The 27,870-nt window shown below is 40.0% G+C and overlaps 1 protein-coding gene across 5 annotated transcripts in view; it reads left to right on the forward strand.

Moving 5' to 3' along the window:
* The window catches only part of HDAC8 (histone deacetylase 8), a 288,934-nt gene that overhangs the window by 247,032 nt on the left and 14,032 nt on the right, over positions 1-27,870 (forward strand). For 2 of the 5 annotated variants that reach the window (XM_066357082.1, XM_066357083.1), the window contains 2 exons: positions 10,238-10,343; positions 24,552-24,624. In XM_066357082.1, the coding sequence (XP_066213179.1) occupies positions 10,238-10,343; positions 24,552-24,624 (179 nt within the window). Of the gene's footprint in view, positions 1-10,237; positions 10,344-10,638; positions 10,665-24,532; positions 24,625-27,870 lie in introns of those variants that run through there. The other 3 variants (XM_066357084.1, XM_066357087.1, XM_066357085.1) reach the window with 3 other exon arrangements.

A 27,870-nucleotide genomic window follows, 5' to 3' on the forward strand; every position in this document is an offset into this window, starting at 1 on the left:
TTTTGTTTTTTTCATAATGTCACCAGAGCTGCCTGTTTTTCAGCTACTCTGGCTGCCTTTTATTTTTTATCTATCTCTCATGTTAAGTAACGCCAGCTGCTGACAATGACGGGGCTCAAGTGGCCACATGGCAGAGTTATTCATTCACTCAACAAAGATGTATGGAGTGCCAGGCCTGTACCAAATAACATAGTTCCCCATGTATAAGATGCACCCTTTTTCAAAAACTTTGGGGTCTAAAAACTGGGTGCATCTTATACAGTGGCTGTAGAGTTTTTTACTTGCATTTTCCGCTTTTTCACACTTGTCTTTGCGTTCATTGTTTCGCACTTGTTACCAGTATATTACGATGGGTTACATTTTGCCACATCCTGCCCAGAAATGGCTCAGAAAAGATTTTCATACAGTGCTGAACTCAAGTTAAAAGTGATCCAGTTTGCAAAAGTGAATGGAAATTGTGCTGCTGACCGTAAGTTTGGTCCTCCCCCACCTGAGAAATCAATCCGAGATTGGCTACGGGAAGAAGAAACCCTACTGAAAATGCCATGGCAGAAGAAGGCCATGAGAGGCAAGTCAGCAAAATGGCCTGATTTAGAGAGGGAATGGAAGATACAAATTGAAGAGCAAAGGGCAGTTGGAATTCCTGTGTCCACAAAGATGGTTCAGCATAAGGCAAGAAGAATTGCTGATGAAAAAGAAGTTACTGATTTCAAAGGAGGTCACAATTGGTGCTTCGGGTTCATGAAGTGGAATGGACTAAGCATGCACACGTGCACCAGACTTGCCTGAAAGATGCCTGAAAGCTATGAGCAGAAGGTCCTTGAATTTCATTGTTTTGTCATTCAATGTCGGAAGACACATCAGTTTGAGTTGGGACAGATTGTAAATATGGATGAAGTCCTCCTTCAATTTGATGTCCCAAGTAACAGAACTATTGATAAGAAGGGGGTGTAAACTAACTGTGAAGACAAGTAGACATGAAAAGAGCCATTATACAGTTGTTCTAGTTTGTTGTGCCAATGGAACCAAGCTGCCTCCTATGCTGATTTTCAAACGCAAAACAATGCCAAAGAAGATATTCTTCGAGGAGTGATTGTCCATGTTCATGACAAGGGTTGGATGATCAGGATGGGATGAAGATCTGGTCTGAGAAAGTCTGGAGAAGGAGACCAGGTGGGCTCTTAAGCAAACCTGCCCTATTGGTGCTTGATCATTCAGAGCACACATAACAAAACACACAAAGAAGATCACTACAGAGCAAAAAACAAAACTTGCCATCATACCTGGAGGCTTGACATCTGAGCTTTAACCACTTGATGTCACCATTAACAAATCCTTCAAAGCTGCCATGAAAGACAAATGGAACCAATGGATGAAGTCTTCGGGGTACAATTTGACACCAGCATGAAGATTAAAGAAAACAACTATAGGAGAAGTTTGTACTTGGGTGAAAAGATCCTGGGATAATATCAAGATTGAGATCATTGTCAAGTCATTCAAGTAGTGTGGCATTTCTAATACCATACATGGAGCTGAGGACGAAGCAGTATATATGAAGACAGTGATTCGTCATCAGACACAGATGAGGACAAGCTAATGAATGGGAGTTCTGACAGTGATGAAGAGTTGTATAAATTTTATGATGAATAAAACTTGAGTTCAATAACTTTATGTAATACTTTTTTTTTTTTTCAAATTTCGGGCCCCCAAAATAAGGTGCGTCTTATACATGGTAGTGTCTTATACATGGGGAAATACAGTATTGAGGATAAAAAAAAGAATAAGGTGCAGTTCCCAACCTTGAGGACACTGCCTACTGGGAGAGACTGGCACATAAATAAACAATTACACTATAATGCGATAGGCACTAGAATAGAGAAGTTGACAGCAAATTGTGGGAATGCAGAGGAGGAACTTAGTCCATCTGAGGGAGTTAGGGCCAAGGCAGCAGAGAAGCAACATTTAACAAAAGCTCAAGGGAAGCAGGGGAGTTGACCAAATAAAGAAGAGCAAGAATACTACAATTCAGTGTGGCTACAGTTTGGGGGCCATAGCCTGGACCGCAGTATAAGATAAGACTGGAGAAATTGGTTGGGCCACCCTGTGAAGGTCTTTGTATGTCTTGCTTTCAAGTTTGAACTTGGTCCTGCAGTCACTGGGGAGGCAACCACAGCTTTTAAGCAAAAAGAATGACATGCTCAGATCTGCATACCTAAAAGAAAGCTCAGGGAGGGAGGGGAGACAGGGAATCAGTTAGAGATTGTCTTCCCTCTGGACTTTAGGAGCTCCTTACCTGCATGTCTATTACAGCACTTACCACAGAGCATTCGAATTAGTGTTTGCACAGCTGTCTCCCCACCCACTCCTAGATAGCAGGGACTGAATCTCATTCATCTCTTCATGCCCAGAGACTGGCACACAGGAGTGCTCAGTATCAAGTGAATGTTGGTATCAACAATTGAATAAGTAGGTTCTAAGCAAATACAATTTAGATTGGCTCCCAAGTAACCACTGTGCTGGCTATATCAGAGATAAATCCTACTTAGATAGCAGATCAAGACCATCCATGACTTCCCTTGCCTCTGCCAAGCCCATCAGTGTATCACTGTCCATCACAAAGGGAGAATGTGCTATTCAGAGAAAACAAGAAAGTTGCTTACAGTGCTGTGCTGGCACTGCTTATGACCCAGTACTTTGTTCTTTCTTATAAATTAATTTTTGATGACTTGTTTCTTTATTATCCTCATTCTGTTCCTTCTGCCTTTCTTATGTTCTCCCTTTCCTGTTTAAGTTTTATCATTCAAGGCCAGTTAAGTTGCTTCCCATCTTCCCTATAGCCTTGTCCATTAGCCAGTCTCCACAGTGAGAGTTAATTCCCACTTCAGTTCCCATAGCTCTAGAGAAATGACTCACCTCTAACATTTATCTTACCGTAGTTATTCCTGTACCTCTCTGCCTTCTTTACTAGACTGTAAGTTCCTCAAGGCCAGGGATTGTATACTTCATTATTGTCTCCCCAGCACCTGCCACCTGAAAAATAGAGAGACTCATATAGAGAGCAGGCTGACAGCTGTCAGGGATGGTTGGGTAAAGGAAGTTGAGGAATAGAGCAAAAAAAGGACAAAAAGAAAAAAACCTCATGAACAACAAACAGTGTGGTGATTTCCGATTGGGTAGGGTGTAGAGGATAGAATAAGGGGGATAAATGGTGATATATGAAGATTTCACTTGAGGTTGGTGAATACACATGGTGCACAGAGAGGTGTTGTAGAAGTGGGCATCTAAAACCTGTAAAATTATGTTAACTGGTGTCACCCCAATAAATTCAATTTAAAAAAGAAAAAAAATAGGGCTAACTAGAAGCAGTGTCCTTGTATCCTCTACTGACTAGGAGAGACATATGTTAGTTTAGCCACAGGAGCATATTGCCAGCATGTCAGATCTATTCCTTTAAGCATCTTCCTTATGCTGAATGTCATCCCTAAGGCTCCATGAAATTTCATTTTACTATTCTCTTTCTTCCTCTCTGGTTGCTTTTATTTTTCTATTCACTGGATCTTTTTATCCCCACACTACCATAGTCGTTGGCCATGACCTCACTTCTACACACTGTCATCAATCACACCTCTAGCTGCAAGCTAGACATGATGACTCAGGTGCACTACTGTCATTTCAAACCCAACTAAACCCAAGCCCATCACCTTCCAATAGCCAAATTAGCTATTTCTACTGATTTGTCCATACTCTATCAGTGGCCCTATGATTCTTCCACTTACCCAGACTCAAAATCTAGGAGTCGACTGTGATTTCTCCCTTTTTTTTTTCTTCCACAGCCAACCAGTTACCAAAGTCCTGATGAAACTACCTTCATGATATCTCTTTCCATTATCTCCATCCCCCAGCAATTGCCCTTGTTCAAGCACTTATTATCTCCCCCTTGAATGATTGCAGTAACCCCCACACTGGGTACCAGCCTTTGTCTGCTGCTCCCAGATTTCCTACAGCACCACTCAGGTCCTGATGCTGCCCCAGCTCCTGTCACATCAAATTCTGACTCTTCAACCTGGGATTCAAGACATCCCATGATCTTATTTGCCATCTTTAGCCAACTTACAGTACTTTATGGTCTCCAGACTTGCCCTTCATTCTCTTACTTACACTGACTACCCCCTACCCAATCCCATCTTTGCCCATTTATAATCACCCCGTCCTTCAAGACCCTTACTCTCCCTACTAGGTGTGAATTTCCTCAGAATCCCAAACACATTTTATTTTATTCATTCAACAAATATGAATTGAGCACCTATTATTTTCCAGCCCCCATGCTAGGATCTATAAAGTAATATAAATAAAACAGTATCCTCCCTTGTGACACTCTGGCTAAGGGGCCAGAAAGACAGATATAACTAACTCTAAATCCCCAGCAGGCCGCCTCTGACTCCCATCCTATGGACTCTTCTTCTCATCCTATAAATATACTTAAGACCCACCCATCTTAAAATATCTACCCTAACCCAGCCCAATCTCTGTGTCAAATTCCTTTAAAAAAAAAAAAAGATTGTATACTTATCATCATTCTCATCTTCACCTCCTCCCATCCAACTCTTCACACTCCAGTCAGACTTTGCCCATACTTTCCACTGACTTTGCTATGGCAAAGGTATTCTTCCCAGACAAATCAGCAAGCTGCCCTCCTCTTATTTAACCTCTCTACAATATCTCAAATTGTCACCAGAATTGTTTCTACTACCTCTGTCCATCTCTAAAGTGTTGGCTATTCCCTATTATTCTTTCCTTCCCTCTCTTCTTTTTCTGTAGAAAGCCTCTCCTGCCAGCTAAGGGACCATTTCTTGGTAATTCTCATCCAATTCTTTTATGTCATTTATAATTCCCAAATCTCTAACACTACCCTGTATCTTAGGCTCAACCTTTCTCCTAAATTTCAGACTACTCTATCATCAGGGTCCTGACCCTCAACATGCTCCCACTAAAACCCCCAATACACAAATACCCTAGTACAAACTCTTGTCCTCTGCCTGTATTCCTCATCCCATTAATGTGGCTCTTACACAACCAGAAATCTTTGACTCTCTTTTCTTCCACACTTCTCACATCCATAATGGCCTGAGTTCCCACACTTCCCACATTTGTTTAGTGCTATTGATGCTATTTTTTAAGTTTTTCAATCTCTCCATTTTCCCCAAAACTATTGTTGTTCAAGCCCTGTTACCACTGATTATGACTCTAAGACAAGACTTCTCACTGATCTCCCTACTTGCATTTTTCACTTCAAATTTCATTCCATTCTCCACAGAATAGTCATTGAGTCCAATAAAGTACACAGTTGACCTGTTCGTTCCCTAATTTACAAGCTCCTCAACCTTCCATTTACGTATCCCACAAATGTTAGTTATTTACCACCTATCAAATGCAAGCACTGTTTTGGGAACTAGCAATACAGCAGAGAGCAAAACAATGTTCTGCCTTTGTGAACCTTCTAGTCTAGGGTAAAGCCAAATGCCTTAGTGTGGGGAGCAAGCAGCACCTACCATGAAACTCATGCTTGCCTCCCCAGCCTTGTGTCCTAATTCTCTGTGAGCCTTATCAAATTGATTTTGGTGCCTTAATTGTGCTATTCTGTTCTATTCTCCCTGCCTTTACCCAGGCTGTTTTGGGAATGCCTGCCTCCCACCCACCATTAGCCCTTTGTACCCCCCCATGTAAACAGTCACTTTCTCTGAGGTGGTTTAGAGAGTGCTGTAGGTAGTGCTGATCTCCATAATGACCTGGGTTCAAATCTCAGCTCATATATGCCCACTGTATGACTTCTGTCAAGTTATCTGACTGTACAGTGCTTCAGAGCATCATCTTAAAATGGAAATTATTATAGTACCTCCATAAGAGTTGATTGTGAAAATTAAATTAATTCCTAAAAAGTGGTAAGGTAATTTAGGTGCCTGACACATAATAAGGCTTTAATAAATGTTAACTGTTATGACTTTTATCTTTAGTAGTAGTAGTATTATACCTCTTATCTCTGTGCTCTATTCTATAATAATCTCTCCTTCTAAACATGTCTTACCATCTTTGTACCCAGATGATTAACCTAGTCAGGCACATAGTACATACTTAATAAATGTTGAAGAAAAGATTGGCTAATCCAGGTTTATTGTTTGGTTTCCTATGACTAAATAAAATTATGGAGGAATGACAACAACCTTAAGGCTTCTTCTGAATATCATTGTGACTAAATGTCCAAGTCTATACTGTTGGCATTGCATGAGCAAGAGCTGGAGAGAAGTGAGCAAGAAAACTGTGTTGAACTGGCCTGAACTAAACAAGAACTGAGCAATCTTCATTTCTTTATTCATTGACTTTTGGGTCTAGAGGGACCAACTGTCCTAAAGTAGCCATTATCTTTAACTCTTATCCCTTAGCTCCACCTCATCCTTTCTGTTTAACACCTTCCCTCTACCATCTTCCCCTCAATTATGTATAAACTGAAACCCGAAAGCAAAAGGAGTGATGAGAGAAAGGGGGGTAGGATGGAGAAGGGTTAGTACCCCCTTCCTTCCTTTGCTGAGATCAAAGCCTGTGTTTTCACTGGAAGACTACTGACCTCTTTCATCCCCTACTCCACCTGTCTGGGAATGGGATTGCTGCTTGTCCATTTCCTCTCCTCTTTAGGGCTGGAGGGCAGTTTCAGGGTGGGGCCTCAAGCTATTTCTAGTGCTGGCCAAATCCCTCTACCCTAACATCTCTTTTGCCTTATGTGATCAGATTTCCTTTCCACCTCTCCAGTAAGTAACAAGTGGCAGGAGCATCAGGCAAAAAACAGTGTGAGAGGTTAGTTTCTCCACAGGCCCTAAACTGAGCTAATGGTTTAAGCAACTGAGGAGGACCCTTGGGCTGCTGGGCTTTGTCTGGCAAGAGGAACAGGCTCTACTACAAAGCAACTCCAAGTGGTTGGCCCAACATCCCCCAGAATATAGGTGAGGAACCAGTTAAGCAATAGTCTCTTTCCCAGGAGAAGGAAATTCACATTACTGAAGGCCTACTAAGTGTGTATTTTCTCAATGATTCCTAACAGCCCAGCCAGGTAAACCCTTATCATCCCTCTGGTAGCAATGATGAAACAGAGATTAAGAAATTCTCCTGAGGCAAGCAGCTAAATACCAGTATGAAAATCCAGCTCTGCCTTCACTCTAAAACCAGGGCTCTTTCTACCTCATCATGCTGCCTCAAGAATCTAGAAAAGCTCTTAATGCTCTAAGTTGGCTCTTTGCATTATTACACAGAATTAACTCAATAATCAGCTAGACCTTTTGAGAATTACTTTAATTTAACATAATTTTAAAATAAAGGTTTAAAGAGAAACATTAATTACTTGAGTTCAACTCTACAGGCTATGCAAAGAGAATGTGACAGAAGGTTCTGCCTTTGCAGAGTTTATAGTCTAGTAGAAAAGAATTAAGTGCAAAACTATAACACAGAAACAGGGAAATTCCATGAGAGAGCCAGAGGGGGGATAGGGCACCACCTTTGCCTTGTATACAGCCTCTACCTTCCCAGTACCTGTTGCTTCCCACAGCCCAGAGCAGAGCCTACCAAGCCTGGGACTAGCCAACGGCCATGTGGAACTGGATCATAAAACAGGAACTTTCTTAAATCTTCTGTGCCCCCTAGCCTAAATAGAGTGCAAATAAGCAGGACCTTGGAGTGATATTTGATTGGCAAAGGTGGGAAGGTATTTAGGAATGCAATCTGCGCTATTACCTGCAACCAGCCTGCTTCAGCAAAGAATGGGTTATTTAGTGGTTAGCTGAAGCCTGATTCTAATGCAACCGGGACAAGAGGTTCATTTCCTGGCAAGGTCGGTTCTGTTACATGGCATTTCTGACCACAGCTGGCTCTCTTGTAACCGTGTGCTCTTGGTCAGAGGAAATTAAAGTTCATAGAGTGCAAGTGACCATGTATTGTAGTTGACACTCACAATGAAGACATGTTGTTCCAAACACTCAGCCCTAAACAGACAGCTCACCACATGTCTTACTGACAGGATCAGAAGTGTTCCTTTCATAAATGGAAGCAGCAGCCCTCTACCTCTCTCTGATTTTCATGACACTTTGATGCCAGGACTTTGGGTCTCTCAGGATGGCTGCTTCATTGCAGCTGCCTTTCTTCTGTTGCTCTCTCTAAACAAATTTTTCCATACCCATGAAATGAGTGTACAACTTGACACCCTCTGGAGGAGGTGAGGCCATCTAAGGAGAGACGACCACACCTGTTTGAAGCCTTCTCGTCCAGAGCCAAGCCACAACGTCTCCAGCCTCAGACTGAGGGGCCCTCCTTGAATAAAAATACAAACCTCTCAAGTTTCTCTGATCATAATGGGGGTTAGTTTCTGAATGTGTCATCCAGGTAGCCCTTCCTGTTCCATATCTGTGTTTGGTAGAGACAGTCTCTACTCAAGGCTTCCTCTATCTCTTGAACTTGGGACTTCAAGCATCAGAGAATAATAACTCCTGGAGCAAGAAACCAGGCCTCTCTCTTCATTCTATAAGCATTGACACATTATAAGTCTTGGACATTTTTCTTTTAATTTAAATGTATAGCCTGACCTGTGGTGGCACAGTGGATAAAGCATTAACCTGGAAATGCTGAGGTCGCTGGTTCGAAACCCCGGGCTTGCCTGGTCAAGGCACATATGGGAGTTGATGCTTCCAGCTCCTCCCCCATTCTCTCTCTCTGTCTCTCCTTTCTCTCTCTCTGTCTCTCCCTCTCCTCTCTAAAATGAATAAAAAATTAAAAAAAATTTAAATGTATAGAGTTTTCTGTCTTGGATTCCACAAAGATGCTATACTGTTAGAATCCCTAGGGATTGTTCTACAACCTCTCCCACAGTGCCAGATGCACAACCAGAGTCTTAACTAGGATAATTTGGTATCAATGACAATAACCTTGCATTATTTTTTGGGCCTCTTTGAATAGACATCAAATTCATGACACATATCAAGATCCCTTTTTTTATTCCCTCTGTACCATTTTTTTCCTGTGGAATTTGAATTTCCCTGGCTTACTTACCGTCTAACAATATCACTATTGAAAGCACATAACGCTAAGGACCATATGCTTTCTCTCTGGAGAGTGTGCACAAATACTATTTCTGTTAAAAACTAAACAGAAATAGCAGCTTTGCATATTTCCCATGCAAAGACTTAGCCCAATTGAATGATTTCCTTTGTTGTTGAGTGGTTTCCCCAAGCAGGCCCTGATAGAGAAGCTGAATCAGATATTGTGACTCACCAAAGGTCACAAGGAGTCATCTAGTGAGTTAGAAATAGAATTTAAAAACCTTCATTTTGATTCCCTGGATTTAAAAACAAATAAACTCTACTACAGAGAAAGAAAACTGAAGTAGAGAAACTAGACTTGTTTGACATTGCCAGGTCAGGGAATTCAAGACAACCAGAACTAACAGGCAGTTGCTGTGGTCTGTGTGGACTGATGACATGAATAAGACATAGGTGTTCTCTGCCTTCAAGGAGCTGATAATCCAGTGTGGAGAGATCAGGTCACTAGTGAAAAATCTCTATCCAAAGCAGAATATGCTTGTGATAGCTACAGGACCCCAGAGAAGATCTTGTCCATCTTCATAGCCCCCATAGCAGATGGAACAGGGACCTGTATGTGACATGCAGGCAAGCACTATCTAATTTGTTGAATAAGGGCCATAAGAGAGGTACTCACAGAATGCTCTGAGGATTGGTGGAGAATTAAGGACAGCTTTGTGAAGAAAGTGACATTTGAGCTGTGCCTGGAAGGATGGGGAAGTTTTTTAAAGGCAGCAGGGATTGGGGGAGGGCCTTTGTAAGCCCCAGGAAAAAGCAATGGCAAAGACCCTAAGGTAGGAACAAAATATGGTATGATTTAGGCTAGAGAAGGGTCCCATGGAGATAGAAAGATCTAAGGGTAGAGAGAAAAGTTGAGGACTGACCAGAGAGAACCTTGAACAACAAGCCAAAGAATTTAGTAGTGGACTGTCACTGGAAGTTTTAAACAAGGGGAATGGCACCACAAGGATAGGGCTTCCTGTTGTATTATCCTGCCCTGCCCACCTGGGCCTCCCTTGCCTTTTCAACGGTGGTGGGTTTCTTTTTATTGTCCTGTTTGTTTGTGGTTTAGTTGGAGTTTTTGTGGTTTAGTTTGTTTTTTGGCCTTTCCCTTTTCCTTACAGTTTTTCACAGCATATGGTCCTGATTATGTGCTGGAAATCACGCCAAGCTGCCGGCCAGACCGCAATGAGCCCCACCGAGTCCAGCAAATCCTCAACTACATCAAAGGTGAGCACCACCCCTCGAGTCCTGCCCTCTTCATTTCACCCAGCTTGTGGTGGCCCATCAGTGGGGCTTCCCCAAATACCATTTGTCTTGGTGGCTAATCCTTTCACTGATGTGTAAGGGAAACCTCTTTTTGGCCTGCTAGATTATAGTTGGAATTCTACACTGGCCACTCTGATTGAGATTGTTATTTGGCCAGCTAATGTCACCTTCGGGGACACAAAAGGTTCAGTTTTAGGCACCTCCAGTGGAAAACAAGTTCTGAAGTATGTCCTGGAACCCTTTTTTCTTTCCAAAGAGCAACAGTAAAACCCTCTTGAGACAAGGTAAGTTCAAGTCAATTCAGACTTGTCAGATGGGGGTGGGGGTGCTCACAAACAATTTGTTCCAGTGTGGTCCATTATAGCCTTGAGAGACTGTGGGCCTACAAGGAATGTTGGGGATTCAGATGCCCTGGAAGTGGGTTCCCCAGTCTCACCCAGAGCACAGAGCACTATAGATGGGACTGTTGCTCTGTCCTTCCCTTCCCTAAGGCTGGCCTACAATTATTCTTGCCTCTGGAAAGAGGGAAAATGGCAGTCATCAGGTTATTGCCCTCTCGATCACACTATCTACTAGCTGTTCGGGAACATTGCCCTCAGCCTTCCAATAGAGTCCCCCTCCCAACCCTAGCTGCTGCTTTACAAGTCAACTCACTTTACCATTTTTAAAGTAGTTTTGACATCCATTTTCCTGTTTGATTAAATTTGTATATATGTGTTAATTTTTGAGATCCTAAGTATTTACAGAATTGAGAAGCTAAGGGTATCATATTGCCCATGCTGGAGCATGAAATCCCAATGTTTATTCATATAATGACAACATAGAACCAATTCTACCTTTGAATAGTCTTTCATTGGAATAGAACCCAGCATGAAAGGATTCTGTGCCAGAGTTAGTCTGAGGGGACACAATGTGTCCTGGGTTCTTTGTCCAGGAGTATATTAAGTCCCTATCCTCTAATAAAGCCCAGTCTGCGACAACAGCCAAGTCCATAGGGAAGGACCCCATGTCTCAGAATCCTTTGGCTAAAAAAAATCTAAGCTCATAAGTTATAGACTCATAAAATTATACTCACAGCAATGCTTATGGTCTCCCTAAAGTGTCCCATAACCCTTTGCCTTTCCCTGACCCTATAGTTTCAAGCCACCTCCCTCTGGCCTCTCAATGGCTACTGACCCCATAGGTCCTCACTTCTTAACCAAATCTTCCTCCCCGTCCAGCCTCTAAGGCCTTTAAAATCCTGTGTTCCTGGCCCTTTTCTGGTCCTTCTCACTGCGCTGCAGCCCTAATTAACACCACTGTTCCCATTCTAGTTTCCTTCTGCCCCTCTCAGACCCAGGACACATTTCCTGTTTCCTTTGGGACTGTACCTGATCCAAATTCTCTTACCCCTCTTCCTTCAACCTTGCCATTTCCCCCCATCCAGGCTCTAAATCCTGGTAAAGCACATACAAAGCAATAGAAACAGAAACTAAACAAGCCTCTGCAGCTACTTGCTCACATCTACATATGTGCAGATATCTGTATGCCCTCATGCTTTCCTGCACACGTACCCAGACACATATCTCCAGAGAATGGTGACATCTTGCTATTGAGGAAATGGAAATGATAAGCAAGAGAAGACATAAGGAAGGTAATTCAAAGGGAAGAGAACTAGGAAAGGTAAGAAACCCAAAAGAAGAATACATTTTTAAAATATTTGAGATAAAAGACTAGTTTGAGGGTTGGTGAAAAAATAATAAAAAGTCTAAGAAGACATGTAGGTAAGTCAATATTTTTAAAAGATCCTAACTGGTTAAAGCAATATTCTGACTGGAACACAACAAAATTGAAGTGAGAGAGAAGGTATGAACCAGGAAATGGATCCTCAAAAGCAACTGGACACATGTAAGATAAAAAGACATGGTTTAGGTGCATTTTCTCTGAAAGAGTTAGGGATTTTAGTCAACATGGAGCTCAGTGTGAGTCACCAGGGCAAGGTGGCTTACAGATGCTGGTACTAGAGATGCTGATACATTATTAACCTCACCTTAAAAGGGCCCTAGACAAATAGGAGCTTGCTCCAGAAGGTCAGTCAGGACGGGAAGAGAACTGAAGTCCAGGATCCAATAGGTCTGGTTGAAGGAGCTGAGGCTTTTGGAAAAAAGGAGAACTAGGCACATATGGTTTCCACTTCATGTCTTTCAAAAGGCTGTCACAGAGCAGCAGAAGACATTGACAGATACACACAATGTGGTCGTAGGGCACAGAACTAGGACCTAGAACCCATGGGTATATATTATAAAAAGGCATATTTTCATTCAGTAGAAGGAAAATTTTTCTAACAATTAGAGCTGTCCAAAGTATAACAGTCTGTCTAAAAAGGAATGAGGTCTTTGTCCCTGGAGATTTACAAGTAGAGACTGGACAGTCATTTGCCTATCAAATATTAAAAGGGTTTCTGCATTGGAGGAGAGTGATTGTACTCAATTATTGTTACGGTTTCTTCCAACCCCAAGATTCTAGGATACTGTTTATTAAAATGAGAGGGGAAAATAATCAAAGAATATGATGAGAGTGCACAGGTTAGAAGATGAGTTACAGCTGTTGTGTATAGGAAAGTATTGATGAAGAGAAGAAAGAAACTAAGTGGTTGAGAGTGGGCAGGGAGGAGCCAAAGAGGACAAACAGCAAGTAGAGTGACAATAGCATACTAGGAATCTTCAGATTTTCCATTCAGCCATTCTTATCATATTGACAAGGTCTTGTGTTCTAGCCATGCAAATGAGCAGAGCACACAAGTCTAAAACCAAAAAGAAATTCAGATAAACCTAGAAGAAATTAGGCTACAAAGAAGTTTAAATGTTGCTTTAAAAAAACGGTCAGGCTAACCTGCTGTTCTGAAACTGTGCCCCTCCAGCCGTTGTGACACATGCTGCTATCAGATAGTGCGTTGCCATGACAATGGTCAGTGTGGAAAGGCTGCTGAATTTTCTGCATTCTGAAAGGTTTTCCTGAACGTGCTGACAAGACTGTCATTTTTTCTTACATATAAAAACCTCAGCAGGGCTGGCCATTTCTCAATGTGCCTCCCTACCTACCCCCCATTAAAAACAAAGGGGGGACACAGGCATAGATTGATTTGGGGAGGGAGTGGATGAATTAAGCTCCACTCTATGAGAGAGAAGTGAGCCAGTATGTTTAGTTAAATTTGTTCAGCTTTTGAGCTTGGGTTTTTTCTTTCTCACTACATCCCTCAGAAGCACAAAAGATGGAAATTGTAACCTACTGGAGATCAAACCTGAGGAGGTTCATCTTACAGATATGCATTCCACATGCCACAGGATGACTGGAGTGACAGACAAATTTATACTACACCTTATTCCATCTTTTATGCCCATTAGTCTATCCAAAAGGAAAAAAAGACAAAAATAAAATCAGGAATAATCAATTCAAGCTTCTAGCCTTATAGAGAGAAAAGCAATGTTTTGCTCCCACAAATTGCTCTTCTCAAGCCAATGAATCTTGAAGATATGTCATTGTTCATAGGAAGTGTGGGTTAGAGAGTGGTTCACTCAGCCTAGCTCATGACCACTACTGCAAAATCATCTTCACACGATCTTCATGAGCTCAAACTTGTTTGCCTTTCTTCTGGTTGAGGTACTCTAGAGGGGTTGGCTCATAGTAAACCTTCCAGAGCTACAACAATGCTGATGTGATCAACCTCAAGAGGCGGCTAGCTCTGCATGGGGAAAAAGGAGTAGAGGTTTTCTAGTCCCTGTTACTGATGACATTTGAATCAATAAAGATCCCAAGGGGGCAAAAGCTTCATGTTGCCACCCAGACCCAATCTTCTGGGGGTGGAGACAGGGAAGGGAGAGGGAGTTGTGCATATGCATGTATTGGAATTGTAAGGTTTCTGCACTTGCTCTGAGTTCCCAGACAGTATCCCAAGTTTGCCTGTGATATGAAAGGAAACAAATTGGGCGAGGAGGTAAGAAGGAGCAGGGTGGGAGGAACACAAGAGGGAAAAGAAGGCCTTGTGTGCATCTGCCCTTTTTGACCCTTAATGAAGGAGGCTTACTATGTCAACCTCTCCAGTGCAGAGTTGGGGAGATGGACCAGCAAACTAATGCAGGTGCAGGGAGAAACAACACAGGTGAAATAATAAGAATAATAACTATTATTTATCTTATAGATGAGGAAACTGAAGATTAGAGAGAATAAGTGAGCTGGCCAAGGTCATCTATATTCATTCATTCAGCAAGTAATTACTGAGTCTCTACTATGTTCCTAATACTGTGCTAATAAGTGATGGAGTGAATATTTAAACCCAAGTCCGTCTGAATTGGGGCTTTGGAGTCAGGCTTTTTGGCCTTTCCAGTGCCCCTTCTCTCTTTACAGTGTTATCCTGTCAAGTCTACCCATCATCTCCCATGTGCTTTTTCTAATTGCCCCTATTAAACTCTTCCCACCCTATACTGCACACCTGGTTCCTTCCGTGTGCTGACGGAAAAAAGCATCTAAAATCTGATGTCTCCCTGGAAATGGGAGGAAGATAGCCATGGGTAACACTTCACATCCTAGTGCCCAACCTAGGCCTTTGAGCCCTCTTTAATCCTCTACCACTGCCATGATCCCACCATACTGTAATTGAAACTTCCAGCTCTATTTTTAGCTGAGTAGATAAATAAAACAGAAGATCAGAAGATGAAAGAAGCCAACTCACCCAGTTCCTTCTGCCTGAAGTGTGCTGTGGTCACCAGCCCATCTGCCATTTATGGTTCCTCAGGCACAAGTTGAAACCCTTTACACATCTACCAGTAACATTCTCCAGAGGACCATTGTGCTGGCTGTGACCAGAACCTCCTCTAGCAGCCTGAAGTCTGGGATTGACATTCCTCTAGGGACTAACAATCAGGGCATCAGGTCTGGGCATGCCCAAGGCCTCCTGAAGCCCCAAGCTTGAGGTAGTACTTCTGCCTGGTGGGACTCAAAACCATGCAACTCAGCTTACTTCCGTACTTTCTTGTGCTTCCTGAGAAGCCATGAGGATAAGTTGAAAGGCAAGGTTTGTTCTAAGATAGACTGATCATTTGCTTCAAGGCTTTTGAAGGAACTTTGGAGCAGTATTGTGGAGGATACCTTGAGCCAATTTGCATGATTTCAGGTGAGAATCTCTGTGATACCCAGCCCTTATCTCTCCTTGCTGTCTCTGGGTTTTCCTTTATTTCTCTTTAGCCTAGTATGATGCTTTTCAGCTTACCACCAACCTGTGCTTCTCCAATGACCAGGTTCCTCTCTCTTGCTTTACCAAACAGTATAATTATTAAAAATATTTGTTGTTGTTGTCGTCATTGCTGTTCTTAAACAGAAAGATAAGTTATAAAAATATCATGCTGCCTGACCTGTGGTGGAACACTGAAGTCATCGGTTCAATATCTGGGCTTGCCTGGCCAAAGCAGATACAGGAAGCAGCTACTACAAATTGATGCTTCCCGCTTCTCCTCTCTCTCTCCCCCTAAAAATCAGTAAATAAAAATTTTAAAATATATATCATGCTGAAAATTTTATAAATTCTAAAATAAAAATGGAATCTGTTAACAATGCAGTTACTTACTAGCTTTTAACAACAAACCATGAAAACCGTTGCAGGTTATTTATGAAGACTTGAAATATCTACCTAATTCCAGGAGGTGGGAACTACCATTATTGAAAGCCTACTGTGCCGCACCATGTGCCAGATTCTTTACATACATCATCTTATTTAATCCTCACAATTACCTTACAAGGTAGAAAACTCATGTGAGAAGATGTCGTGTAACATGCCCATAGTCACATAACTAGTAAGTGGTGACCACAGGATTTAAATCCAGGCCTGATGCCCCTCCTCTCCTTGGCAGTGTTGCTTAGTCAAGTCTACTCATCAACACAACCTGCAATGTCTCCCAAAATGGAGTTCTGAACCAGTTTAATTCTAAAAAGTATTATTTTGTCTCCACTGTAAAGCCTAGATAAATCACTCAATGAATAATCTTTGACATGTCTCATGTGCTTGGTGCCATGAGAAATATAAGAGAAATTTAAAATGTGGTCCCTGCTTCTGATAATCAGCTGAGAAGTCTAAGTGAGGATATAATGGCTGACACTATGTAGAAGTGGGGGAGTATGACTTTAGAGAGGCTCCTTTCAGAAGGCTATGAGGATTTGACTATATAGGACTGAGGAAGTGCTTGTAAGCAAGGGAAACTTAAATGGGTTGGGGTCGGGGCAGATTGCGGGTTCCCTTGAATTTCTAACTGAGTACTGGAAAGTGAGGGCCATTCTCGTTCTGGAATTAGGATATGACTCGATGCAGTGATATTTGGATGGATCATGGTGCTATTCCAACAATGAGCCTACAAGGGCCTGAACTGAAACTGTAGTGATAAGATATTTCCTGTCCTACTCCTTCCGAATGGCTGAGAGCTGGTAGGAAGAGAATATCAACAGCACTTGAAAGTAGGTCAAGGAGAACAGAAACAAAGATGACTTTTGAATTTCCCAGCCTGGCTATGAACTGAGATAGGGAGCTGTTGGGGAAGGGAGTTAGTTTTACAGAAACATGTATTTGATGTGTTCTGTTTTGATATGTTGAATTTGAGGTCTGATGCAATGTCTCAATACATCTACATGGAATCATTTATTGCAGCTGATTAAAAAGAAATGTTTAAAGGTGATTTTTTGACATAAGAATATACTCATTATAACAATGTTAAGTGGAAAAAAACAAGATTCAAAATTATTTAATAATATATAGCCTGAATTTTGTAAATATATGTAATCTTTGTATGTGAGTGTTAGCCATGCACAGAAAAACACTAGAAGAAAATATGCCAAAAATACTAACAGTAATTATCTTTGGTGGTAAAATTGGAATTATGGGTAATTTTTTATTTGTTCTTTATCCCTTTTCTATGTTTTAAAGATACATTAATATTTTATCACATCTTATGTCCCAATTTTTTGTTTATAAACTCTGGTCATTACACCTGCACACAACTGGAAAAATAAGGGACTGGAGAATGAATATTTTACATGTCTCTGATGCTGTTGCCTTTGTTAGGTACACCTAGTAAATCTAGGGTGCTTCCATTTGTTTTGAAAATCAGATCCCCCCTTAACTCACAATGTAAAGCCTCTTCTGTTTGGTACAGGGGGAGAAAATCCAAATAGCTCCCTATGACCACATCCCTTCCCAAAATTCTCATTCACTACAAGGTAACTTCCTGTCTTAGTCTCAATCTTTCTGGGTTTTCTCTTCTTCCCCATTGATCTATATATCTATTTCTCCCAAAAGTCTTGAATACTATAGGTATATAAAATATCTTAAAATCAACTATAGTGGTTCCTCTTTCTTCTTTTTCAAAATTGTCTTAGCTATACTAGTTCCTTTGCCTTTTCATATAAGCTTTATAATAATCTTGTCTTCTCTACAAAAAGAAATCTTGATATAATTTTGTTAGGAATTGTGTTAAACCTGTATATCAATTCAGAGAGAATTAATATTTTTATAATGTTGAGTCTTCCAATCCATGAGCATAGTATGTCTTACCATTTATCTTCTATAATTTCCTTCATTAGCATTTTTAAATTTTCAACATACATATCCTGAACTGGCTTTATACTTAAGTTTTTCTTTTTTGGAGTCATTCTGTTTTTCACTTTGGCTTTTATGTGTTTCTTATTAGTACAAAGAAATATAGTTTTTGTATATTGTGTTTATATCCTGTGACCTTGCTCAACTCATGTATTTGTCCTAGGTTTTTCTTGTAGATCCTTTAGGATTTTCTACATTGATTACCATTTATCTGCAAAGAGACAGTTTTATGTCTTCCTTTTTAATCTATATGCTTTTGTTTTCTTCTCTTACATTATTGTGCTAACTTTGGCTTCCAGTATTGTGTTGAATAAAAGTGGTGAGAGCGGATATCCTTGCCTTATCCAGAACTTAAAGGGGAGACATTCAGTTTTTTTAAAAGATTTTATTTATTGATTTTGCATAGAGAGGAGGCAGGGGGACAGGGTATAAGAAGTAGTTGCTTCACTCTATCTGTTCATTGGTTGCTTGTTGTATGTGCCTTAACACAGCAACCTCAGTGTTCCAGGTTGGTACTCTATCCACTACACCACCACAGGCCAGGAAAAACATTCAATCTTTCACTATTAACTATATTGATAACTATAGATTTTGTAAATATTCCTTATCAAGTTGAGGCAGTACTCCTCTATATTCCTAGTTTTCTGAGCACTTACAATATGTCATGAATGTTGGATTTTGTTAAATGCCCCATTAAAACATAAAATTATTAAATGCTATTTCTAAATCAGTTGATACCAATACTGATATATATGTAATTTTTCTCCTGTAGCTTTTTAATATAATACATTAGATTGATTGATTTTTCAAATATTGAACTAATTTGGTATACCTAAAATAAATCCCACTTGGTCATGGTGTATATTTTTATATAGATTGCTGAATTCAATTTGCTAATATTTGGTTGATAATTTTGCATATATTCTGGTCAGAAAACATACTGTGTATAATTTAAATTCTTTTCAACTTGTTGAGGTTTGTTTTATGGCCCCTTATGTGGTCTATCTTGGCTTATGTTCTGTGAATGCTTGAAAATAATGTGTATTCTGTTGTTGTTTGGTGGTGTGTTCTGTCTATGTGGGCTAGACCTTGATGAATGATAGCATTGTTGAATTCTTTCATATCTTTGCTCATTTCCTGTCTTCTTCTTCCTTTATCAATTGCTGAGAAAGGGATGTTGACGTTTCCAACCCCAACTGTAGCCCTATCTATTTCTTCCTATACCTCTATCAGTTTTTGCTTCATGTATTCTAAAGCTCTGTTGTTTGGTGCTTACTCATATAAGATTGCAATAACATTTTGGTAGATTGACCCTTTTATCATTTTGTTATGACCCTCTCTTGTCCATAGAAATTTTCTTTGCTCAGAAGTCTACTTTATTTGATGTCAACATAGCCACTCCTGCTTTCTTTTGATTAATGTGTGCATGGCTTATATTATTCTATCTTTTCACTTTCAACATACTTATATTTGACACTGCAGAAATACTAAGGATTGTAAGAAAATACTATGAAGATCTATATGCCAAAAATTGGACAACCTAGGTGAAATGGATAAATTCCTAGAAACATACAATCTTCCAAAACTCAATCTGGAAAAATCAGAAAACCTAAACAGACTGATTACAACAAATGAAATTGAAACAGTTATCAAAAACTCCCAGAAAAGAAAAGTCCTAGACCAGATGGTTTCACAGGCGAATTTTACCAAACATTCAAAGAAGAACTAACACTTATCCTTCTCAAGCTATTTCAAGAAATTCAAGAGGAGGGAAGACTTCCAAACTCTTTTTATGAGGCAAGCATTATCCTCATTCTAAAACCAGGTAAAGACACTACAAAGAAAGAAAACTATAGTCCAATATCCCTGATGAACATAGATGCTAAAATTCTCAACAAAATATTAGCAAAGCCTGACCTGTGGTGGTGCAGTGGATAAAGCGTTGACCTGGAACGCTGAGGTCACCGGTTCAAAACCTAGGCTTGCCTGGTCAAGGCACATATGGGAGTTGATGCTTCCTGCTCCTCCCCCTTCTCTCTCTCTTTCTCTCTCATTCTCTCTCCTCTCTAAAAATTAATAAAAAAAGAAAAAATTAAAAAATATATTAGCAAAACAAATCCAGCAATACATCAAAATCATTATACATCATGATCAAGCGGGATTCATTCCAGAGAGGCAAGGCTGGTACAATATTTGCAAGTCAACCAATGTGATTCATAACATAAACAAAAGAAAGGATAAAATTCACATGATTATATCAATAGATGCAGAAAAAGCATTTGATAAAATCCAGCACCCATTTATGATCAAACCTATCAGCAACATGGGAATACAGGCATCATACCTCAACATAGTAAAGGCCATCTATGACAAACCCACAGCCAACATCATACTCAATAGACAAAAAAAAAAAAGCAATCCCCTTAAGATCAGGAACAAGGCAGGGGTTCCATTCTCCTTTTCCCCACTCTTATTCAACATAGTTTTGGAACTCCTAGCCACAGTAATCAGACAAGAAGAAATAAAAGGCATCCAAATTGGAAAAGAAAAAGGAAAACTATCAATATTGCTGATGACATGATACTGCACATAGAAAATTCTAAAGTCTCAGTCAAAAAACCTACTAGACCTGATAAATGAATTTCACAAGGTGGCAGGATATAAAATTAATATTCAGAAATCAGTGGCATTTTTATACACCAACAATAAACTGTCTGAAAGAGAAATTAAGGAAACAATTCCCTTCACTACTGCAAAAAAAGAATAAAGTACCTAGGAGTAAATTTAACCAAGAACGTAAAAGACTTTTACATGGAAATTTATAAGACATTTAAAAAAGAAAACAAGGAAGATACAAACAGGTGGAAGCATATACTGTGTTCATGGATAGAAGCATATACTGTGTTCATGGATAGAAGCATATACTGTGTTCATGGATAGGAAGAATAAACATCATTAAAATGTCTATACTACCCAAAGCAATCTATAAATTCAATGCAATTCCTATTAAAATACCATTGGCTTACTTCAAAGATATAGAACAAATATTCCAAAAAATTTTATGGAACCAAAAAAGAACACAAATAGCCTCAGCAATCTTGAAAATGAAGAATAAAGTGGGAAGTATCACACTTCTTGGTATTAAGTTATACTACAAGACCATTGTAATCAAAACATCCTGGTACTGACATAAGAACAGGCATACAGATAAATGGAACAGAACAGAGAATGCAGAAACAAAACCATACCTCTATGGTCAATTATATTTGACAAAAGAGGTAAGAGTATACAATGGAGTAAAGACAGTCTCTTTAATAAATGGTGTTGGAAAAATTGGACTGGTACATGCAGAAAAATAAAACTAGACCACCAACTTACACCATTCACAAAAGTAAACTCAAAATGAATAAAAACTTAAATGTAAGTTGCGAAACTATAAAACATCTTGGAAGAAAATATAGGCAGTAAAATCTCCGCTATCACTTGTAGAAATATTTTTGCTGATTTATCTCCAAGGACAAGTGAAATGAAGGACAAAATAAACAAACAGGTCTTTATCAAACTCAAAAGCTTTTGCACAGCAAAAGACACCATTAACAAAATAAAAAGACAACTCGCACAATGGGACAACATATTACAACATATTACAATGGGACAACATATTGCTAATACATCTGATAAGGGGTTAATAACCAAAATTTATTTTAAAACTTCTGAAACTCAACACCAGGAAGGTAAACAATCCAATTAAAAAATGGGCAGGCCCTGGCCGGTTGGCTCAGCAGTATAGCGTCGGCCCAGCGTGTGGAAGTCCTGGGTTCGATTCTTGGCCAGGGCATACAGGAGAAGCACCTATCTGCTTCTTCACCCTTCCCCCTCTCCATTCTCTCAATCTCTCTTTTCCCCTCCTGCAGCCAAGGCTCCATGAGAGCAAAGATAGCTCAGTGCTGAGGATGGCTCCATGACCATCAGACGCTAGAATGGCTCCAGTTGCAGCGGAGCAATGCCCCAGATGTGCCAAGCATCGCCCAATGGTGAGCATGCTGGGTGGATCCCGGCCGAGCACATGCGGGAGTGAGTCTGTCTGTCTGCCTCCCCCACTGCTTCTCACTTTGGAAAAGTACTAAAAAAATAAAAAGAAATTGGCAAAGGAACTGAATAGACACTTCTCCAAAGAGGACATACAGATTGCCAATAGGCATATGAAAAAATGTTCAATGCCACTAATCATCAGAGAATTGCAAATTAAATCCACAATGAGATATTGCCTCATACCTGTCAGAATGGCACTCATTAACAAATGAACACATAATAAGTGCTGGCAAGAGTGTGTAGAAAAAGGAACCCTCCTGCACTGCTGGTGGGAATGCAGACTTGTGCAGCCACTGTGGAGAACAGTATGGCATTTCTTCAAAAAATTAAAAATGGAACTGCATTTTGACCCAGCTATCTTGCTTTTAGGAATATATCCTAAGATTACCAAATCTCTGACTCAAAAGAAGATATGCCCCCCATGTTTATTGCAGCATTGTTTACAATAGCCAATATCTGGAAACAAAACAGCCCAAGTGTCTGTCAGTGGATGAGTGGATGAAAAGGCTGTAGTACATATTATACACCATGGAATACTAAGCAATTGTGAAAAAGAAGGAAATCTTACCTTTTGTGACTACATGGATGGACCTGGAGACTGTTATGCTAAGTGAAATAAGTTAGGCAGAGAAAGAAAAATATCATATGATCTCATATATATGTGGAATCTAATGACTAAGGTGAACTAAGGAATGGAATAGAGGTAGAGACAGGGTCACAGGGAGCAGAAGAACAGCTGTCAGAGGGAAGGGGGATGAGGGGATGGGTGAAAGGATTAGTGAAATTATATATACATAACACAGATACAGATAACAGGACAAGAAATCCCAGAGGGAAGAGGAGAGGGAGTTAGGGGGAAGGGAGCCAAGGAGGTGTAATGGGAAACACAGGGGTGGGGGTGAGGGTGTTATATTGAGTGAGACACTTGAATCCATGTTAACACAATAAATTAAAATTAATAAAAATTTTTGAAAAAACATACATCATATTTGAAGTGAGTTTCTTGTGGATAGCGTATACTTGGAATATTTGTGTAGCTACTCCACCAACCGGTTCTTTTAATTGATGTATTTAGATCATATATATTGAATATAACTTTGGCATTTGGGGATTAAATCTGCCATTTTATTTTTTGTTATCTCTTTGTTCCCTTTGTTTGTTTTTTGCATTTTCTTCTTCTTTGTTTACTGTTTGTGAGTTTTACCTTTTTTCAAATTCCATTTTGATTCATATATAGTGGTTGTTTGTTTTGCATAAGCAACAGAGAGTAAGAGAAAGGGACAGGAAGGGAGAGAGATGAGAAGCATCAACTTGTAGTTGCAGCACTTATTTTAGTTGTTCATTGATTACTTCTCATACTGCCTTGACCGGGGGCTCCAGCTGAACCAGTGACCCCTTACTAAAGCCAGTGACCTTGGGCTTCAAGCCAGTGACCATAGAATCATGTCAATGATTCCACACTCAAGCCAGAGACCCTGCATTCAAGCTGGTGAGCCTGCATTCAAGCCAGGGACCTCAGGGTTTCAAACCTAGGATCACAGTGTCCCAGGTCAGTTCTCTACCAATTGCATCATCACTGGTCAGGCTATAGTGGTTTTGGCATATCTCTTTGCATAGGCTTTTTTTAAATTTATCAATATTTTTATTTTATTTATTCATTTTTAGAGAGGAGAGAGGGACAGAGAGGAGAGAGAGACAGAGAGAGGGAGAAGGGGGGAGGAGCTGGAAGCATCAACTCCCATATGTGCCTTGACTAGGCAAGCCCAGGGTTTCGAACCGGCAACCTCAGCATTTCCAGGTCGACGCTTTATCCACTGCTCCACCACAGGTCAGGCTGCATAGGCTTTTTAATAGTTGTTCTGGGTATCTTACCACAGTCTACCAGTGTCAACATTTTAGCAGTTCAAGTGAAGTGTAGAAATTTTGTCTGCCTTTAAGTCCCTTTCCCTCCCCCAATTATAGTATAATTGTCTTAAATATTTCCAATATATATATTTGGAACTATATCAAAGTGTTTTAATTTTTGCTTCAATCATCAAAATGATTTTAAAAATTCAAGAGAAGAATAAAAATCTATTCTATTTACCCACAGTTTTATTCTTTCCATTGTTCTTTCTTCTTTCTTGATATTGCAAGATTCCTTGTTTTATAACTTATTTCCATTTTAAAAACTTCCTTTAGCTATTCTTTTAAGTTAGGTCTAGCAGCAGCAAATTCTCGTTCTTTTCCTTCCTCTAAGAATATCTTCAATTTCTTTTCATTTTTGTAGGATATTTTTACTAGATATATAATTGTGGGTTGATAGTTATTTTCTTTTAGCACCTGAAAAATATCATACCACCTCCTTCTGGCCTCCATGGCTTTTGATGAGAAAACCACTGACATTCAAAATATCTTTCCCTTATAATAAACCTTTGTTTCTGTTTTTGCTACTTTACAGATTTTCTCTTTTTCTTTAGTTTTGAGGAATTTGATTGTGATGAGTCTTGATGCAGATTGCTTTGGGTTTATCCAGCTTGGAGATCCAGCTTGGTAGGTATATGTCTTTTGTCAAATCTGGGAAATTGTTAGCCATTGTTTCTTCAAATATATGCTTTTTTTCAGTCCACCGTCTTTCTCTTTTCTTTCTGGGACTTTTGTGACATGGATATTAGATCTTTTACCATGGCCCCACTGTGTCCTTAAGGTTCTGCTTATTTTTTAAGACAATTTTTGTCTTTTGTTCAAACCAGATAGTTGCTATTATTTTATATTCCAGTTTTATTGATTCTTTTTCTGCCCCACCATGCTGCTATTGAGCCCATCTGTTCAGTTTTTTATTTCCTCATTGTGTTTTTCAGTTCTAAAATTTCTGTTTAATTTTTCTTTTCTTTATCTCTTTGTGAGACTGCTTACTTTTTCTTTTGCTTCAGGTATGTTCATACTTGCTCAGTGAGTGCATTTATGATGGCTGCTTTCAACTTCTTGTCAGATATTTCCAACATCTCTATATTGGCATTTGTTGATTGTCTTTTTCTCATTCAAGTTGAAGGTCTCCTGTTCTTGGTATGACTAATTTTCTAGTATATCCTGAACATTTTAGATACTTTTATGAAATCCTGCATCTTATTTAAATCTTCTGTTTTAGCAGGCTTCCTTGCATACCACATAGGCAGGGGAGTGTGGCATAACCCCATTACCTTCAGGTGGGGATAAAAGTCTAGATTCCCCACTCAACTGCCATTTACAGCCCTGGAGGAAGATGGTTACCTCATTACTGCTTGGCAGGAGTAGAAATTCAGGGTCTCTACTAGACCTTCACTGATACCAACCTAGCCAGGAATGGGAGTGCCACATTGTCACTGCTCCCCATGTGGCCCCTACAGGCACAGTGGTGTGTGGCCCTCCTTGCCATTGAGCAGGAATGAAAGTCCTAGCTTTCCATTCTGTGTTCTCTGGCACAACCCTGGTGGTATGGAAGGGGAACCTAGTTACTGCTAGGCCAATTTTTTTGTGTGTAAATGTTTCATTTATTAAACAAATATGTATTTGGTGTTAATATATGCCAAGTCCTATTCCAACCGCTGGTGATAGGAATGTAAATAAAGATAGAAATAAATAAAGATAAAAATGTAAAATAAAGATAAAGGCCTTGCCCATAATGGAGCTTACATTCTAGTGGGGAAGATAGACAGTAAGCAAATAAATAAATTTTTAGTGTTGGTTAAGATAAATTCAGAAAGGGTGCTTCTTTAGATAGGGTGGTCAGTAAAGTCCTCCCTGAGTAGAAGACACTTGGGAATAGAGCTTAATGAAGTAAGGAACAGTTTTGCAAATATTGAAGTGAATAACATTCTAGATTAAGGGAAAAGCAGGATCAAAGACCCCAAGGAAGGCCCTGGCTGGTTGGCTCAGTGGTAGAGCGTCGGCCTGGCATGCGGGGCACCTGGGTTCGATTCCCGGCCAGGGCACATAGGAGAAGCGCCCATTTGCTTCTCCACCCCCCCTCCTTCCTCTCTGTCTCTCTCTTCCCCTCCCGCAGCCAAGGCTCCATTGGAGCAAAGATGGCCCGGGCGCTGGGGATGGCTCCTTGGCCTCTGCCCCAAGCGCTAGAGTGGCTCTTGTCGCGGCAGAGCGATGCCCCAGAGGGGCAGAGCATCGCCCCCTGGTGGGCAGAGCGTCGCCCCTGGTGGGCGTGCCGGGTAGATCCCGGTCGGGCGCATGCGAGAGTCTGTCTGACTCTCTCTCCCCGTTTCCAGCTTCAGAAAAAAAAAAAAAAAGACCCCAAGGCAGGAATAATATATATATATATATAACATATATATATATATATATATATATATATATATATGTTTTAATGTGAAATAGAATTTTAACTATCTCATCAAACTCTTTGATTTCACAGATATCATTGTAAGATGAGGTGAGGTTAAAAAAGAGTCTGCATAAGAGATATAAGTGGTATATTAATATGGTGAATTTTTTTACAGTATCAGTGTTTGGAAAGCAAATCTGTCTCTGAGGTAGATAACATTATTACCCCTACTTATCAAATAAGATAACTGAGGCTTAAGGAGGCTGATTATATTGTGAAAAGTCACACAGCAAGTACATGAGGAGCTGGGATTCCACAAGAGAAACTGAAGATCATACTCAAAGTTTAAAAGAGGAAATATGGAGTTTTTCTTCTGCCTGATAGAGCTGTTGCTTGTTGTATACAGCAAACCAAGAACTTTTGAAGAACAGTTAGAGGCTTCTAATGTGTTTAATTAAGCATTTTTTCCTATTTGTCCAAAGTACATGCATAAAACAACTAGATTGCTTATTCCTTCTAGTCTTTAGCTCTAAAATAACTAAGGGGCAAAAGGAAGGTTAGAACTTACTAGAGAAAATAAGGTGAACTATTCTGGGTTCTGGAATGCCTAACTGTTGACAATTCTCTCAGTCTACCCAGAGACCCTTTAACCAAATGAGACTCAGGTGCTGTCTCAAGGGGCAGCCTTTTCAGGATTCTCACCATAAAGTTCCAGAGGAAGATCTGCAGACAATTTATCACATGGACTCCTCTTCTGTCCCTGAACAGGGACGTCCCCAATCCACAGTCAGGCCACCAAAGAGCTCTTATGTGTTTTGAGAAAATGAAGCATCTTTATAGTCTCCTAGTTTCCAATATCCTTCTGCCTCTTTTCAGCTTCAAGTATATTTTGGAGGGAGATTTCATAAAGATTTCTAAATTGAGTTAGAATTTCAAGTCTATTGTGACATGCAAATTAGTCCTACTTGCCCGTTGGCAGCAATGCAACTGAAGTGCCTAGAGACAGGGTATAAAAGGAAAACATCAAAGTGATTAAATGTGCCCGAAGAGCATAATTGAGTGCATGAATAAGAGAAAATAAAACAAATTGATTTTCTGCCGTGCCAGAAAAACAGAATAATTGAGAACAAAATAATAGACTTTGAAGTAATCAAAGTGAGGAATGCACCATAGTGACATAGAAACAGCCAGTTGTGGGAGAGATTTATTGTGTTTCTGTTATCATTTTTACAACTTTAATTTCATTAACCAATAAATACAAATCAATTTAAAAATCAGTCAACCAGAGAGGAGGCAGTCCCAAGCCAAGATTTTTATTCACATCTCTGAAACAGGCTGAGGCAGTGATCCTTAATCTATTTTCCTAGGCACACATATCCCCCGTGAGCTGGAAAACAAGTGTTTGGAGGCTTCTGTCCTTTGGAGGGATGATGTTCTGTTCTGCCAGTCACTTTCCACATATACGTTTACAGATTCAACTTTCA

The sequence above is a fragment of the Saccopteryx leptura genome, chromosome X, assembly GCF_036850995.1.
Source record: "Saccopteryx leptura isolate mSacLep1 chromosome X, mSacLep1_pri_phased_curated, whole genome shotgun sequence".
NCBI classification, from domain to species: domain Eukaryota; kingdom Metazoa; phylum Chordata; class Mammalia; order Chiroptera; family Emballonuridae; genus Saccopteryx; species Saccopteryx leptura.